Source organism: Elephantulus edwardii, unplaced genomic scaffold, assembly GCF_000299155.1.
Source record: "Elephantulus edwardii isolate Elephantulus edwardi_28Jun2011 unplaced genomic scaffold, EleEdw1.0 scaffold00011, whole genome shotgun sequence".
Classification (NCBI taxonomy): Eukaryota; Metazoa; Chordata; class Mammalia; order Macroscelidea; family Macroscelididae; genus Elephantulus; species Elephantulus edwardii.
In genome coordinates this window covers 22,315,292-22,331,817 of record NW_006399761.1, presented here as the reverse complement: position 1 = coordinate 22,331,817, position 16,526 = coordinate 22,315,292, and the positions used below count along the sequence as shown (strand labels likewise).

The 16,526-nt window shown below is 42.0% G+C and overlaps 1 protein-coding gene across 1 annotated transcript in view; it reads left to right on the top strand.

Moving 5' to 3' along the window:
* The first annotated feature begins 13,065 nt into the window (after positions 1-13,065).
* UGP2 (UDP-glucose pyrophosphorylase 2) overlaps positions 13,066-16,526 on the top strand; it is a 49,972-nt gene continuing 46,511 nt past the window's right edge. Inside the window, exons 1-2 of the mRNA XM_006880952.1 lie at positions 13,066-13,191; positions 14,450-14,557. Coding sequence (XP_006881014.1) covers positions 13,078-13,191; positions 14,450-14,557 — 222 coding nt within the window. The 5' untranslated portion in view covers positions 13,066-13,077. The remainder of the gene's footprint in view (positions 13,192-14,449; positions 14,558-16,526) is intronic.

Below are 16,526 nucleotides of genomic sequence, written 5' to 3'. Positions count from 1 at the left end.
GAAGAGTGCAAACGGATTTATATTAGTGGAGAAAATTCTGGAATGTTAGAGTTAATTTGTAGGGGGAGAGCTACTGAAGATTTGAGATTAAAAAAGAAAATGGGATTCACTTGTCATCCTTTTGGTTTTTTAGAACCTCTTTAAAGGGTTCTTTTTTACATAGGCTATAGTTTCTTTTCTAAAATACCATAATTTGAACTCTGTGTGTAGTGTCTAAATTGTGGACATCTTAATTTTGCTGATTTATTGAGTGTTTTCCAGACACAGTAACTATTATTTGAAACCATACTTCTTAATATCTCTAAATTATACTGTTGTTAAGTGCTATCCAAAAACCCCCCAACCAACCAAACAAAAAAAACCCACCCCACTCCACAAACTTCTGGGCATGCAATTTTCTATTAATAAGTAATTTGTGTTTTTTCATTGAGTGACTTATGTGTGAGAAAGCACTATTTGAAAGCCCGTTTCCAAATTCCCTTTTCTTAGTCAGTAATTACAAGCATCTACTTTAGTTTGTTGCAAGTAATTGTCTAAAGCTGAAATTTTGCCTCTGCCAACAGTTCCATTGTTTGTTTTTCTTAGTCATTGCCAAATGAAATCGATTGTGCCCCAGACCATTTTGCCAATTAAGGATTATTTTCTGCAAACGGGGGAGAAATTTCCTATCTTGTCTTAGTTAACTTACACAAACAACAAAATGTTTCAGTTTTCCAAAGCATTTCTAGGTATTTCTATCAAACAAGATTCCCCGTTTCTCTGTTACTCACTTGCATCTTAAAAAAGAAAAAATACACTATGTTCATGGCACTCTCGTATGTGTGCAGTATGTAGATTATTATACTTAGTCTGCGTCTTAGCTCTTAGTCACCATTGAAGGACACTCTAATCTAATGGAGACTCCATGTGACAATCTCTCTACTTGCTTGTTGGCCACCAAGGGTTGTACACATGGCGTTGGAGTTTGTAGTTTTTCTCCCAGTTTGCAGTCTTGGCAAAACCCGTTGTGCTGTCCTATTTGAAATGCTTCATTTCATTATATCTTGCTGCCTAGAATTTTAAAAGTTCCAAAGAGCTCGAGAAAATGGAATAGCATTCCATTGCCTCGCTTTGGGTTAATTTGTGCCGATGGTAAAATGCTTAGCATTGGTGATAAAATATTTATAGCCTGCATAAAAGCTTTCTTCGGTTTTTTTATTGCTCAGAAAACAAACAGTATATAAGGCAGAGTTGAAGAGCATAAGATTCTGTAAAAGAACATGTATTCCCATTTGTAGTGTTGCTCTCACATAATAAAGCTGATATTTTGCCAGTTTTCATTCTGATTTGGTGGCATAAAGCTGGAGGTGGTAGACCATGAAAATGTGCTCTAAAGAAGCGAGCATTGACCTTTCTGAGGTGGAAGGAGCAGGGAACCCGCCAGTGTCAGGCTTGGTTTACAGTTCTGGCAGTAGTCCTGTGCTCTTGGAAAAGTCGGCGTCCTGGGACTCTATTTTTTCATGCCTAAAATAAGCTAAAGGGAGCAGCAGGAACAACAAGGTAAGGTAAAGTGAGCTCTGGTGGTCTAATGATAAAGAATTGTGCTGCTAACCCAAAGGTATGCGGTTTGAATCCACCAGCTGCTTCCTAGGAGAAAGATGGGCAGTCTCCTCCAGTGTGATTAACTGCTTCTGAAAACCCATTGAAGGATCAGCTGGGGGTCTGACTCTGTGTTTCTCAACAACAAGATAAGTAAAGGAACCTGGGTGATCCAGTGACTTAACCCTAGACTGCTAACTGCAAGGTTGGTAGTTCAAATCTGCCCAGGGGTTTGGTGGAAGAAAGACCTGCTTTCTGTTTCCATAAAGATTACAGCCGTGGCTTTCTGCTTCCATAAAGATTACAGCAAAAAGGCACTGGCATAAGTTCTGTAGTTACATGAGAAAATTGATATGACGGCCCTCAACGGCCACCAACATATAAATTGCCTGACTTTGTTTAATTCTTGGAATTGGTGAAAATTGAGAATTGACCTTTATATAATAAAGGAAATTTAGAGGCTATTTTGCATGGATTGCCTACTAATTTGGGACTTATTTGTCTGCATGTCATGATCTTTGGTTGATATGTTAACCTCTGCTTAAGAAGTCTTAGGAATTGGGGCTTCATATCCTCAAGACAGTCTGTGCTTTTCTTAGCTCACTCTCTTTCTCACCATGGCCTGAAATTATGGCTCTTGGACTCTTAACTGTTCTTAGCAAGCCCTAACTCCTTTCAGCTGAACTGGACTCTGCCTTATTTATCTGTGTCCAGCCATAATTGGATCACATAAATTGTCATCAAATTGAGTCCATTCTGACTCATGGGGACCTTAATAGGACAGAGTAGAACTACTTATAGAGTTGCTAAAGCAGTAAATCTTTATAGAGAGATTATCTCATCTTTTAGGTTAGCCGCTGAGCACTTAACTGCTGTACCACTAAAGCTTATACTGCAACTTTCACTATTAATTGCATCTCAATATAAAGAAAACAAAGATCCTTACCACCAGACCAGGAGGCAGCATCATGATAGACGGAGAAAAGATTGAAGTTGTTAGCCATTTCATCTTGCTCAGATCCATAGTCAACACCCTTTGCACCAGCAGTCAGGAAAAGACAAGTTACCCTACTGACTGGGAAAAAACATTTGGAAATTCTGTCTCAGAAAGGGTCTCACAGCAAAAGTTGACAAAATTCTATAGGGCCTCCACAAGAAAAAGACTGATAACCCAATTACAAAATGGGCAAAAGATGTAGAAAGATTTTTCACAGAGAAAGACATTCTGATGTCCAACAGACACATGAAGAAATGCTCCAATCACTGATAATAAGAGAGATGCACATCAGAATCACAATGAGATACCATCTCACCCAGTAGCAGTGGCAAAGTTTAGCAGGACAGCAAGCAGTAAATGTTGGAGAGGATGTGGAGAGGTGGGAGCTCTCATAACACTGTTGCTGGGATTGTGAAGTGATACAACCACTCTGGAAGGAAGTTTGGCATTTCATCAAAAAGCTGAACACAAGAATTCCATATAACCCAGCTATTCCACTGCTAGGAATATTAGAAATTAGAACTGAGACAAATGGAGATTTGTACACCAATATTCATAGCAGCATTTTTCACCATCCCAAGAACATGGAAACAGCCCAGATGTCCAACCACAGTCACATGGATTGCGGAATTGTGGTACATTCACACTATGTAGCACTCAGAAGCAAAGATTTTGAACATTACCACATACTTTGGGAGGGACTTTATAGCATTATGCTGAGTGAACTAATTTAGACTCATCAAGACAAATACTGCAGAAGACCATTATTGTAGATCTAGAAAGATAACTAGTAAAACATGTATGAGGATCCAAAGGCGGAAAGGTAGGAGGAGAAAGGTGAGGATTGGCAGGGCGGAAATCATAGGGTTGCATAATTTGGTGGGTGGAGGGAGAGGGGTAAAGGAAATGGGAACGATTCAGTGGGGATCTGGAAAGACAGGGTAATAGTAAAAGGTAAAAGGGTAAAAGACAGGTGGGTATAGTCCAGTGGTGACTAATTTTATGATCATCATTTATGTTTTATAATTTTATAAAACAATGGGGATGATTGGATAAAACACAATGTGAATAAAGATAGTGTAAAACACAATGCATATGAACTTTGTTAGCAGGCCAGTATAAAATAAAAAAATTATAAAAGACAAAAAAACCCAAAAGCTTCATAAGGAGAAAAAGGAAAAAACAAACGAGACATTATATTGGGAAAAAATCTGCTTTTGAGGAAGCGTCCAGAGTGCTAAAGAGCAGCAGTGTCACTCTAGACACTAAGGTGCGCCTGATCTAGGCCATGGTCTTCTCCATTGCTTGCAGTGAACAAGGATGACAGAAGGAGAATCGTTGTCTTTGGGTTGTGGTGTTGGAGGAGCATCTTGCCCAGATTTCACCAGCTGCTCCACAGGAGAAGGGTGGTCAGTCTCCACTCCTGCAATTAACAGCCTCTGAAAACCTGCTGGAGGTTCAGCTCTGAGTTCTACCTGACTTGATGGCAAACAACAACAGTCAAGTCTGAAGTTTCCACTTTTGGAGAAGAAGGGCACAGAGAGTTCCCCATAGATCAGGAAGAGCTTCAGGATTTTAGAATTGCTATTTGGCCATTCAGTTTCTTTTTTTTCCCCCCTCCCCACCTCCTTTCTACCTCTTTTGAAAAGTGCCAAGTAGCACTTGAGATTAGTATTTTGGAGCAGCCTTGCCGAAGTTATGATGCTTTTGTTTTATTGGAGCAGAAAAATGTTAACTCAGTTTAAAAATAAGAGGCCTTTACTATTGAAATCTTTGGGCAGTCCCAGGATTGGTTAATTCAGTTATAGAGACCTCACTGAATGTTGATGGGTTCTTTCATTCAAAGATCCCTCATTCTCCAATCAGGCTTTCTGGAAGTCTCACTAAAAGGCGGAAGAAACTGAGGGGACTGGATGAGGGATGGATGGGGATATACACATTATTTGTCTCTCTTCAGCAGACACTTCTAACACACGGGCCAGAATCCTACTACCTGTCATACTAATACTGGGAGGAAGACTCTGGCCCAACCTGGGGATGAAGCAGGGGTGCATTTTCTGAAGATCATGGCCTCAGGGCAGAGTATAGGTCCCAGAATAGCAACAGTGGATGGTGATAGAATGGTTCCACCAAGCATATTCCTAGAAATGGAGCATAATCCCTGTGAGAGCTGCCTCAGGGAATGCATGACCAGGTAATGCTGCTGCAGTTGTTCATCAGAAAAGCTTGTTCCCCACCGCAGACCTACTGAGGCCTGAGGATGAATCTGGGAGCATGCCCAGGGATCCGTGTTACAACCTGGCCTCTGGGCTACCCTTAGTAGCACAGTGGTTAAGTCCTCAACTGCTAACTACAGAGTTTTGAACTCACCAGCTTCTTCCTAGGAGGAGAATGTGAGAGTTTGCTTTCATAAAGATTTGTAGCTTTGGAATCTATGGAGGAGTTCCACCTTGACCTATTGTTGTTGCTGTTGTTATGTGCTATTGAGTCACCTGCAACCCATAGTGACCTATAGTGACCTTATATACAGCAGCTCTGAAGCCTGCCCTGTCCTGAGCCAGTCTCACTAATTTCTACACAGCAGCAACCCCTATTGTCCTAGTCACTTATCAATCCATCTCATAGAGGGTCTTCCCCTCCTATGCTGTCCCTCCCCCTTTCTAAAGCATGATGTCCTTCTGCAAGGACCAGTCTCTCCTAGCCACATGCCCAAAATATGTGAGATGGAGCTTCAAAATCCTAGCATCCAGGGAGAAACTTGGTTTCACCCTCTCTAAGACAGACTTACTTGTTTTCTTGGCAGTTAGCGGTATGTTGAAGACACTTCTTCACAACTCAAAGACATCAATTCTTCTTCTGTCATCCTTAGTCATTGTCCAGCTCTCTGATGCACAGCAAGTAATTGTGAAGACCATGGCTTGGATCAGGCACACCTTAGTCTCTAGACTGACATTGTTGCTTTTCAGCACTCTGGAGAGGTCTTTGACAGCAGATTTTCCCAATAAAAGTCATCTTTTGGTTTCCTGACTACTTGGTGCCAAAAGTGTTGATTGTGGAGCCGAGCAAGCTATCATTATTATTTGGAATAGACATGATATTTAGTTTTTGGTTTTTCCAGATTTGTATGCGTTTTAGGTTTTAGGGAGCTCTGGTGGCCTCTTGGGGAAGGAGTTGCACTGTGTACCCTAAGGCAGGCACTTTGAATCCACCAGCTGTTCCATGGGAGAAAGATGGTCAGTTTCTTCCTGTGTGACAGACAAGCCTCTGACCCATCAGGGGTCAGCTGTGCATCAGTTCCAACTCAACAGCCTTGAGTTAAGGTTTTGAGAAACACAGGGTGCTACGGAGAGAGAGAGAGAGAGAGAGAGAGTGAGTGTGTGTGTGTGTGTGTGTGTGTGCGCGCGCACGCGTGCGTGCTGCCATTAGAAATTGCCCATTAGCACTTCTCATTTGTGTTAGCCACTCAAAGAGTGGCTCCACTTGCTAATTTGTAGTTATTTCAGTAAGTGGGTTTTCCATGAAATGTGATAATGATTTGGGCTACTGGGGAGGGGGGTCAGACTGTCTTCTTTAGAAAGCCGTTCCCATCTTGAACATGACAGTGGACGTGCGCTAAGGGAATGTACTGGGTGGAATTGTGGTGGTTCAGTTTGATAGTTCTGGCATCAGATCGACTGTGATGTACAAGGAAGGGTGGGAAGAGCCAGCCTTGACTGGGAGGTGACTGGGAGGGAGTTGGGAAAGGGGAGGAGATGAGCATTCCGTTTGGAAGATGAATTTTGTTTTTGATATGTTGACTTTGAGGTGCCCAGTTGGCATCCATGTGCAGAAGGTCCACAAAGTGGTAATATGAAGCTCAGGGTAAAAGGAAATGGATGAGGGAATAATTGAGGGGGAGACAGGAGGCTGAGGAAGCCTAGGGAGTCAGAGAAGAGAAAGCTGGTGAATGCAGGTGTCCTCACAAGTATAAGGCGCAGGATAATACGGGGTGATGGAGTCCAAAGAACTTTCCTGGGAGACGTGGTCCAGACTGCCGTGATAACCCCAGAGAGGCTGATTGGTCTGAACTGCTCACATTCCCTGTCCGTCTAGGGCCATGGTTATTTCTAATTGCCATTGCATTTTTGGAGTTTTATACTTATTTGTGTCACACACCATCTTCTGCTCTAAGATCAGGTGGGCCCTCTAGTTACTGGGAAGTTGGGATTGATTGTTGAGAGGTGGGAGTTGACGTGGGGTAGGCTCCCTACTTCCTTTTTTTTGCTCTGTTCTTCCTGTGACCTGTCTATTGTGCAGTTAGTTTTAGAATTTAGAATATGAAGTGTGTGTGAGCTGTTCTAGAGCTTCAGGGAAGGGTACAATCTATACCTGTTGCTTAAATGAGTGAAACCAAATACCTGAATTAAGCAAAGAATCACTTTTCAGGCTAAGTGTCTCCTACCTCTGGATTCATTGTTCTCCTCCTCCTCCTCTTACTTCTTTGTCTTTCTTTTGGGGCTTCTGTTGGAAAGGGGAAAGTTTGTGATGTTGAAATTTTAATTCTTGTAAACAGAGAAGAATTAGGAAATTGAAGAGAGGAATAAAAGGTACACCACAACAGCTCTTCTAAAAAAAGTTACAGCCTCTTCTATTCCGAATTGACTAACTTGTCATCAAGTTGACAAGAGAATTCTAGCAAAGTCAGTTTGTTTGTGAGGGCGAGTTTGCTGTCTGTTAAACTCACTGGATTCTCATAGAAGTGCTTTTGGACAAAAGCATTTAGGGGGCTGTAACCCATGGTAAAGGTGCGCCTGATCCAGGCCATCATCTTCACAATTACTTGCTTTGCATCAGAGAGCTGGACAGTGACTAAGGATGACAGAAGAAAAATTGATGCCTTCGAGTTGCGGTGCTGGAGAAGAGTCTTGAACTTATCAAGGGCCACCAAGAAAACAAATAGATATGTCTTGGACAAGGTGAAAATAATTCTCTCCTTGGAGGATGAAATTTTGAAGCTCCGTCCCACATACTTTGGGCACGTGGCCATGAGAGACTGGTTCTTGCAGAAGGACATCGTGCTCTGAAGGATAGAGGGACAGTGCAGGAGAGGAAGACCCTGGATGAGATGGGTTGATAATAGTGAGGGACAATGGGGGTTGGTGTGTCGGAATCAGTGAGACAAGCTTCCGAGGGTCATTATGGGTCTCAACAGCACATAACAACAACTACCACCCAAGGATGAGAGCAGAACAATGACTGGGCTATTTTATATCAGTTTTGTCGAATGGAACACAGAAAAACGAAGGTTCTATTTGGGCTCCAGAATGCGCCCTCTCTGTGACCTTGGGCAAAGCATTGAACTATTTGCCATCATTTTCCATTAGAAATGGTTTTCTCATCTGTTAAAAAGGAGAGTAGATTAAACTGTTCCTCCTAGCTCTAAAAACGTTTTTATTTATGACTGACGTTTGACTCCTCACCCCTTCCTTCTAAAGTGGAGGAGATCAATTCTCTATTGCTAGGAAGTGGGGAGAGACAAACGTTTTAGGTTAGAGAGCTTGCATTATTAAGGGGATTCTTCAGTTGACCTTCCCTTCGAAACACAGCTGTCATTGCCAGAAGTGTAACCTGAGAATGTTCAGTCCCAGAAACCGTTTAGACCTTAGGGTCTGTACTTCTCCTACTAGAATTTCCAGACCATTCTTAGGAAAGTCAGGAAGGCAGAGGTCACTGCAGAGGAGAATGGTGTCTTGTTCTGTCTCTTCCTGGAGAACCCATTTTCCTTGCTAAAACCCTTCCTTGTTTTTTAGTCTTAAAAATCTCCTTTTTTCAAAACCAAGAACTTGATCACTTTGCCCTGGGGGGAGGGAGACACATCTCTGGCACAGCCGTGGAGGAGGGGACGGGCTTGCTGTGTATCCTTTTATATAAGCACTTCTTCCTATTTATAAAGGTGACAGAATGAATACAGATCACTTGATGGGTGCATTTGGTGGTGGATTGGGCAAATGGAAAGAATAAATTGTAGGAGAGTGAGTGGTTTTACAACTTGGGTTTGACTCTGTTGTCTGGCTTTTAAGTTCAATCTTTTGAAGGTTACATGGCAAAAAGCTCATGTTGTATTAAGTGTTAGAATCTCTCGGCCAGACTAGGGAGGACAGTGAGGGCTCCTGGGTGTTTTAACTTTAAGTCACGTAAATTGATCTGGCGATGTTCTGCAGAGGAGTCTTTTAAAGTTCCTTCCCCCCCTCCCCTTTTCTCTTAAACAAATCTCTGACAGCCACTGTGGTTATTTTTAAACTTTCTCAGTCACAGTTAGTTTTGCTCTTATCTTGGCATTTGCCCAGAATACAAGTTTGTTGTTTCCATGACTTTATTTTCCAGGAATGTGACTGTTTGCTTCCAGGGATCAGATTTTGGCAACAAAGCAACAAGTCTGTAGATGTTTTTGTTTTTTGGTGGTTGTTTTTTCTTTTTTTTTTTTTCTTTCTTGTAGTGTGTGTGGTCAAATCGGATCTGATTGGCACAGGAGGAAATTGTCCCTCCTTCTCCAGCAGAGAGAGCATCTGGTGGATTCGAACCACACATCTTTGGAATTGCAGTGCAGCTTCTTGGCACTAGGCCACCAGGCTCCCTTTGTAGATGGTTTTGAGTATGACAATAACAACAATGTATTTTAAAAAAAATCATTATAGTCTTCGTCTATTTTAATTGATCTGTGACAATTCATGGATTTTTTAAGTATAGAGAAAGGGAGCTCTAGTGGCCTAGTGGGTAGGGAATTGCAATACCAACCCAAAGATTTTGTTTTTGTTGTTGTTATGTGCCGTCGAGTCATTTGCGACTCATAGCGACCCTATGTACAACAGCCCTAAACCTTGCTCTATCCTGTGCCAGTCTCATTGCCTCCGACACACCCATCCCGATTACCCCAGTCACTGAATCAATCCACCTCATAGAGGGTCTTCCCCTCCTGCGCTGTCCCTCCACTCTGCCCAGCATGATGTCCCTCTCCAAAGACCTGTCTCTCCTTACAACATGTCCAAAGTATGTCAGACGAAGCCCCAGAATCCTTGCCTCCAAGGAGCAGCCTGGTTTAACCCTCTAAGATGTATCTGTTTGTTTTCTTGGTAGTCTATGGTACATTCAGTACTCTTCTCTAGCACCACAGCTCAAAGGCGTCAATTCTCCTTCTAGCCTCCTTAGTCATTGTCCAACTCTCTGATGCATAACAAGTGATTGCATTTACCATGGCCTGTATCAGGCGCACCTTAGTCTCCAGAGAGACACCGTTGCTCTTGAGTACTTTAGAGAGGTCCCTAACCGCAGACTTTCCCATCACAATACGCTTTTTGATTTCCTGGCTACTGGTGCCAAGAGTGTTGACTGTGGAGCCGAGCAAACTGAAGCTGTGAACAATCTCAATCTCTTCGCCATCCATCCTGATGCTACCGATTGGTCCAGTGGTGAGAATTTTTGTCTTCTGGACATTGAGCCTCAGTCCATCTTGAAGGCTGCAATCCTTGACCCTCTGCAGTAAGTGCATGAGGTCCTCCTCAGTTTCAGCGAGCAGGGTTGTCATCTGCATAACGCAGATTGTTGATAGATCGTCCACCAATCCTAACGCCACGCCTCTCCTCATAGAGCCACGCCTCTCCTCATAGAGCCCCGCCTCTCAGATAATCTGCCCTGCATACGGGTTGAAAAGGTATGGAGACAGGACACACCCTGGCTTACACCCTTCCCAATTTTGAACCATGCAGTGTTGCCCTGGCGACCCAACTGAGTGTGGAAACTACAGAACAGTATCATTGATTTCACATGCAAGCAAGATTCTACTGAAGATTATCCAAAAACGACTGGAACAGTACATCAGCAGCTGCCTGATGTCCAGACTGGGTTTAGAAGGGGTCGTGGTACTAGGGATATTGTTGCTGATGTTAGATGGATCTTAGCTGAAAGCAGAGAATACCAGAAGAATGTCTATCTGTGTTTCATTGATTATGCAAAGGCATTTGACGGCGTGGATCATAACACACTGTGGCTGACTCTGAGAAGAATGGGAATCCCAGAACACTTGATCGTGCTAATGCGAAACCCAAAGATAGACAGTTTAAATCTAGTAGCTGCTTCTTAGGAGAAAGAGAGTCTCCTACCATGCACTTTATACCTCTAAAAACCTGTGGGAGGTTTATTCTGTGAGTATTATCTGTGAGTTTATTCTGATTTGAGGGCATTGAGTTTAGTTAGTTTGGAGGGTTTTTTAATCTACTAGCTGCTTCGTGAGAGAAAGATGGCGATTTACAGCCTCTGAAAAACCCGCTGGAGGGTCAGCCGTGAGTTGCTTCTAGCTCACTAGCACAAAACTACAAATTGAATTTAGGAATAGCTATTAGATTTTTCTCTCCTCAGATTTTTTCCCCTCAATATAAATATTAACATGGAAATTGATTTAGATTGAGGGAATGGTATCTCAGATGTAGACCAAGGAGCAGGATGGGGACTGTGAGCTGCGACAAATTTTAAATTACAGCTCAGTATACAAAGTGACTGGGCATGCTTGGATGATGTCATGCTAACGCTATTTCGGCATGTTCCTGTGGTAGCCCTTAATTACCTGTCACACTTGTGCTAATGTAGTCATCCGTCGTTGTGGGTTATTTACAGATTGTCCTCAAATTGCTGTGTATCTGTGAAGACATGTCTCTGTGTAGTTTATGTGGTGTTCCTGAGCTCACAGAGAACTTACCTGTGAACCACAGTGTGGGGTCATTCTGCTTGTTCTCTGGCGTCCATAAATGTAATTGGGGTTTGTGCTCGTAAAAAGAGCACAGTTCAAAACTGGCTACTTTAGCTTTGAATCATTGTGCTTTTAGCACATTTCTTTGGATTTCCATCTCCTCCCCCCCATTTAGATTTTAATATGGTGGAAAGTGTGTGTAAAAAGTTTTCAAAGGGCTTGTTAAATATCTCATTTGCTAACATTTTTTTTAGTGGGGAGTGCTGGCAACATGGAATAAAGAAATTATTCCAGGAGTTGCATAATTTACTATTTGTGTTCTCAGAAGTATCTTAGAAAGACTACTGAGTATGTTAGTTTTAAATATGTATGTATATAAAATACATGTTTCTTCTCCTTGTTTGGATTATGAATGAAAGAATTTATAGTGTTTAAGGAGATACAAGGGACAGTGTTTTTAGTTTTACTGAAATACAATTCAGCTAAGTTAACCAGCGTTGGCAGAGATCATTAGTATTCACACAGAATATTTGAACATAAGCTTAAAAAATACATTTGTGAAGGGAACTCGGGTGTCTTAGTGGCAAGAAACTACACTGCAATCCTGAGGGTGTGTGTTTCGATTCTACCAGATGCTCTGCTGGAGATGGATGGACAATTTCCTCCTGTGCCAGTCGGATCTAACTCAGTGGTACACTACAAGAAAAAAAAATTTGTGGAAATGAGATTTAATTTAGGGTACTGAGGATAGAAGGAGGGACTGGCTAATCACCCATTTGCACCTTAATTTCATGATTTGTAGACAATATGCTTAATATCTAGAAATTAAAGTATATATTTTTTTTAAAAGCTAGTATTAGCCATTTCCTCATGAGGTACTCGGGCCTGTTGTGTTTTTCTGTTTTGCTGGTTTTTGTCTTAACAGTAATTTCTGTCCCCTTTAATGAGTCCCATCTGTCACAGACATGCCCAGCTGTACCAAAATCTTGACAGTGTTGTCCAGCTGGGATAAACAGTGAAATGTCTTGGCTGAAACTGAGGATAGGAAAGGGCTGTCAGCTTGTGCCCTTCTCCTTTGATACAGGGAGGTAGAGACACCTTGACATTGCCAGTATCTCTCAGAGGGTTCTTCCTTACTGGGGAATCGGGAAATACAGCGACTCCCCGTCTGATGTGGAAAGGAGACTTTCCAGTTTCCATTGGCCTGGAGAGGAGGAAGAATGAGTTTTGCTTCTGTGAATTTGACAAACCCTTGAAATTCTCTTAAGAATGAGTACAGTTCCGAGGACCATGCCCCACAAGATGACATTGCAAATTTTAAAACAACAATTTTGATGAGAAATATTAATAGACAGGGACTGTCTGCTCCGGTGAAGATTAATCCTCTTACTTCTGCCTGATTCGTCTGCCTATTGTTGTCGTTGGGTACCTTTGACTTGGATCCGACTCATAGCTGACCCTCTGGCGGGTTTTCAAAGGCAGACAGTTTGGGAGGAGATTGACCATCTATCTCCCTCAGAAGAGTTGGTGGAGTTGAACCTTTGCGTTGGCAGCATAACCCATCACCCCTTAGTCACAAGCGCTCCCTATGTAAAGGGGATGTAGGGATGTGCCCAGTAGTCAATTGTGAACCGAGTTCTGGGGGAAGATGACAGACACGCTACGGTTGAGACTTTTTAAAAAATTCCAGGAATGCTAGAAATGAATCATTGGTAACTTGCTATTTGAATCACTTTTTTTCAATTGGCTATTTTGCTTTTTGTTTTCAGATCTCAGCAAAGCAATGACTCAGGATGGTGCTTCTCAGTTCCAAGAAGTCATTCGGCAAGAACTCGAGTTATCTGTGAAGAAAGAATTAGAGAAAATCCTCACCACAGCCCCATCGCATGAGTTTGAGGTAGGGACTCTACAGGGCTTTGTTGTCATCTGTTTACTTGTCCACTAGTTGCAGATGATGATTATGATGATAATGTAATCTGAACAAAGCACAAGATGTGAAGATAGTAACAGCAAATTGGGATTGCTTAATAATTACGGATTTCCAACATTTGCCTGTTGCAAAAACATTGTCTTACCCTCCCCCTCTTTGGCAGTCTAACAAATCCTCACACTATTGTTGTTGTTGTGTGAGCCCTAAAGTCCGAACCCACTGATAGCTGAACCCACAGCAGGTTTTCAGAGATTATAAATAGCATAAGAGGAGATTTCCCATCTTTCTCCTGTGGAGCAGCTGGTAGATTTGAACCTTGTGCCTTTGGTTTGGCAGTGCAGCTCCTTACCACTAGGCCATCAGAGCTCCCTGACAAGTCCCCTTAGTTACTTCAAAAGAATCAGAAGAGAGTTACACTTGATTAATCTTTTTTCCCTCTGTTTTGTTATATCAGGTAGAGAAAAGGATGTCTTTGTTTAATTGGAATTGAGAGAAATTAATCAGCCATGTAGGCTGCATACCTTTTCCCAAGTGCAAATGCAACCGTGCTGTGTAACAAAACATAATTGTTTCCCAGATTTGAGAGGTGTTTTGTACCTATAATTACAGACATTATCTTTTCCACAAACTTTAATTTGTATTTATGGTTTTGAAGTGTATTTTTCCTGTGATTAAGTTTAATGTCAAAGAAATAGGAAATGATCTTGATGAATGGATGTAGAGCACTTCATTGGAATTTCCTTGACCAAACAGTGTTTAGATTACACAGTACTGGGGGGAGGTCAAGCTTAAAAACCCCAAACTCATTGTTGACAAGTTGGAAGAGACTCGTAGCTGACCTGCCCCTCTGTCAGGTTTCAGGTAAATTGAGTATGAAGGAATGATCCATTTTACTCCTGGGGAGTCAACGGGTGGATCTGAACCATCAGAGACAATTGATTTTTGAGTTAGCTACCCAACTCCTTATGGAGGTGCTTCTTATTAATATTTGCTTTTTATTCATTTAAATGTAGTTTCCATTAGCTTTTCTTGCCTTTTAAATGTTAAATGTTGTTATTGTTGTTGTTATTTTAAATGGGAATGTTAATGAGTCTCCAGCCCTGGCACTGATAGTAAAGAATTTTATTTATAGACATTGTGGATGTACAGTTTATACCTGTCTTTGTCAAATATTAAGCATTCTCTTGGTTTTAATAGTAATTTCAACTTTTCTTTTTTTTAATAGCATACTAAAAAAGACCTTGATGGATTTAGGAAGCTGTTTCACAGATTTTTGCAAGAAAAGGGACCTTCTGTGGATTGGGGGAAAATTCAGAGGCCTCCAGAAGACTCGGTAAGTCTTGAGATAAAATGTAGAAAAACTTAAAATGAAGGTAACTTGAGACGTTGATTTAACCTGGGGGGGGGGGGGGGGGGGGGGGGGAGTGCTACTAGGGCTTTCAGATGTTTCCATAAAAGAGGATGTGTGTGAGAAAGCATATGTTGGGAGAAAGGGAAAGTGAGGGGGGGGGAGGGAGGAGAGAGGAGGGTTCCCGAGAACTGTTGCTTGGACACATAGAGGAGTTGCTGTGACTTCCCTGTTACCTAAGGCTGAAACCTTGGTGCTAGCTCCCTGCTGCTTTCCTGTCTCTGAGACCTGTCTTTCCAGGCCGACAGCGGATTCCCTCAGGTCTCATCTCCCTGTAGCGTACTCCTCATGACTGTTGTGTGCCGTGTAGGTGGAACCGACCCACAGCTGGCCCTCCAGCAGGTTTTCAGAGACAGTGACTCACACAGGAGGAGACTGCCCATCTTTCTCCTGCAGAGCAGCTGGTCGATTTGAACCGTGTGTCTTTGAGATTGCAGTGCGACTTCTTACCACCCAACCACTTCTCTGAATAGCAGGTTAACTGTTTTGTAGAAGTACCAACCACATAGCAAAAGCTTCATTTATGTTCTTTTTTCCTTTTTTGCTCCCAGACCATTGGTTTTTCATTTCCAGTAGGCTAATAGGTGGGCAGCCTGATATTTAAATGCTTTCCGCCTTCCTCAGCTCACTGTGATAGCCTTCTTGTCCCTGTCTGCCTTAGGGAAGTCAGCTGCACTCTCTTCACACACACGGCCTTTGCCTGCTTCCAGACTTGGGGGTATTTTATGTTGTTGCAATGCCATCCTCTCCTCACCTACAAAATCCTCTTTATTCTTCTAGTCTCATTCTAAATGGCTCCACCTCTGTTAAATGCTCCTGGCTGAAAGCTTTGCTAAGGGGGACGTTATTCAGAAATGCGTTGGAACCCTAGCTGTACTGCTTTGTGTAAAATGAGAATAAAACCGAGTCCTTTCTATACCCAGCAAGTTGCTGTGAGGCTTAAGTAAGACAATATGTATGTGCACGTGATAAACCAGGAAGTAATATGCAGATGGTAACGCTGATTTCTACCATCATGTGGCAGTAACTGACCTAAACAGAGTAAGTGTGTGTGTGGGGGGGTGTGTTATTGTCTGTACTTAACCATACGTTCATCCATTCCTAGAGGCCAGGGGGCAGGTTTACAATTTTATTACCGTGAACAAATGTTTGTGGAATGAGCGATGTAGGTAAAATACTTGTCTAGGGAGTGGGTTCTTTTGACATGATGACTTTTCTTCCTTTTTCTCTCAGGCTTCTGGGCCTCCATTTACCTGTGGGTATACTTTGTGTCTACATGTCTGTCAATTTTAGATTGTCTAATACTGGTTTAAAAATAGGACTGTCTAGATGAGGAGTTTGGGGACACTCTTGCCAGAAACCTGGCCCGTTGCTTGTATTTGTAAAGTTTTATTGGAACACAGCCACATTTTCCTTTATAGGTCGATAATGTATACCGACTTAAGTGCAATGGGATCCTCCTCCTACTTTCTCCATAATGAGAAAATTCTGGCCATAGTTCCTGGTTGGGAGCTCTTTCATTGCTATATCGAGAGATTGTCTTTTAGGTCTTAAACTTGTAAAAATGACAACAATTACTTGCATGTCGTGAAAAGTTAGAAAATAAGCAAAAAAAAAAATCCTACTGAATCACTCACCTTGAGAAAGCTTTCATTTTTCATGTTGAAGTTTAATTTCTCTTGCTGGTAATGCTTGCCGATTACAGTGTGCAGGTTTTTCTGGGTCTGCTTTTAAAGGCTTTTCATTTCCTTGGCACTGATGAATGAATGGTCGTTTCTTTTATCTTTTTAAGTAGCGGGATTAATATTACTTTCTCTTGAATAAAGAATAATAAAATTCTTCTGAATAGGTATACTGTTTAAAGAAGAAACTAGTTGTAAATTCAGCCATATTT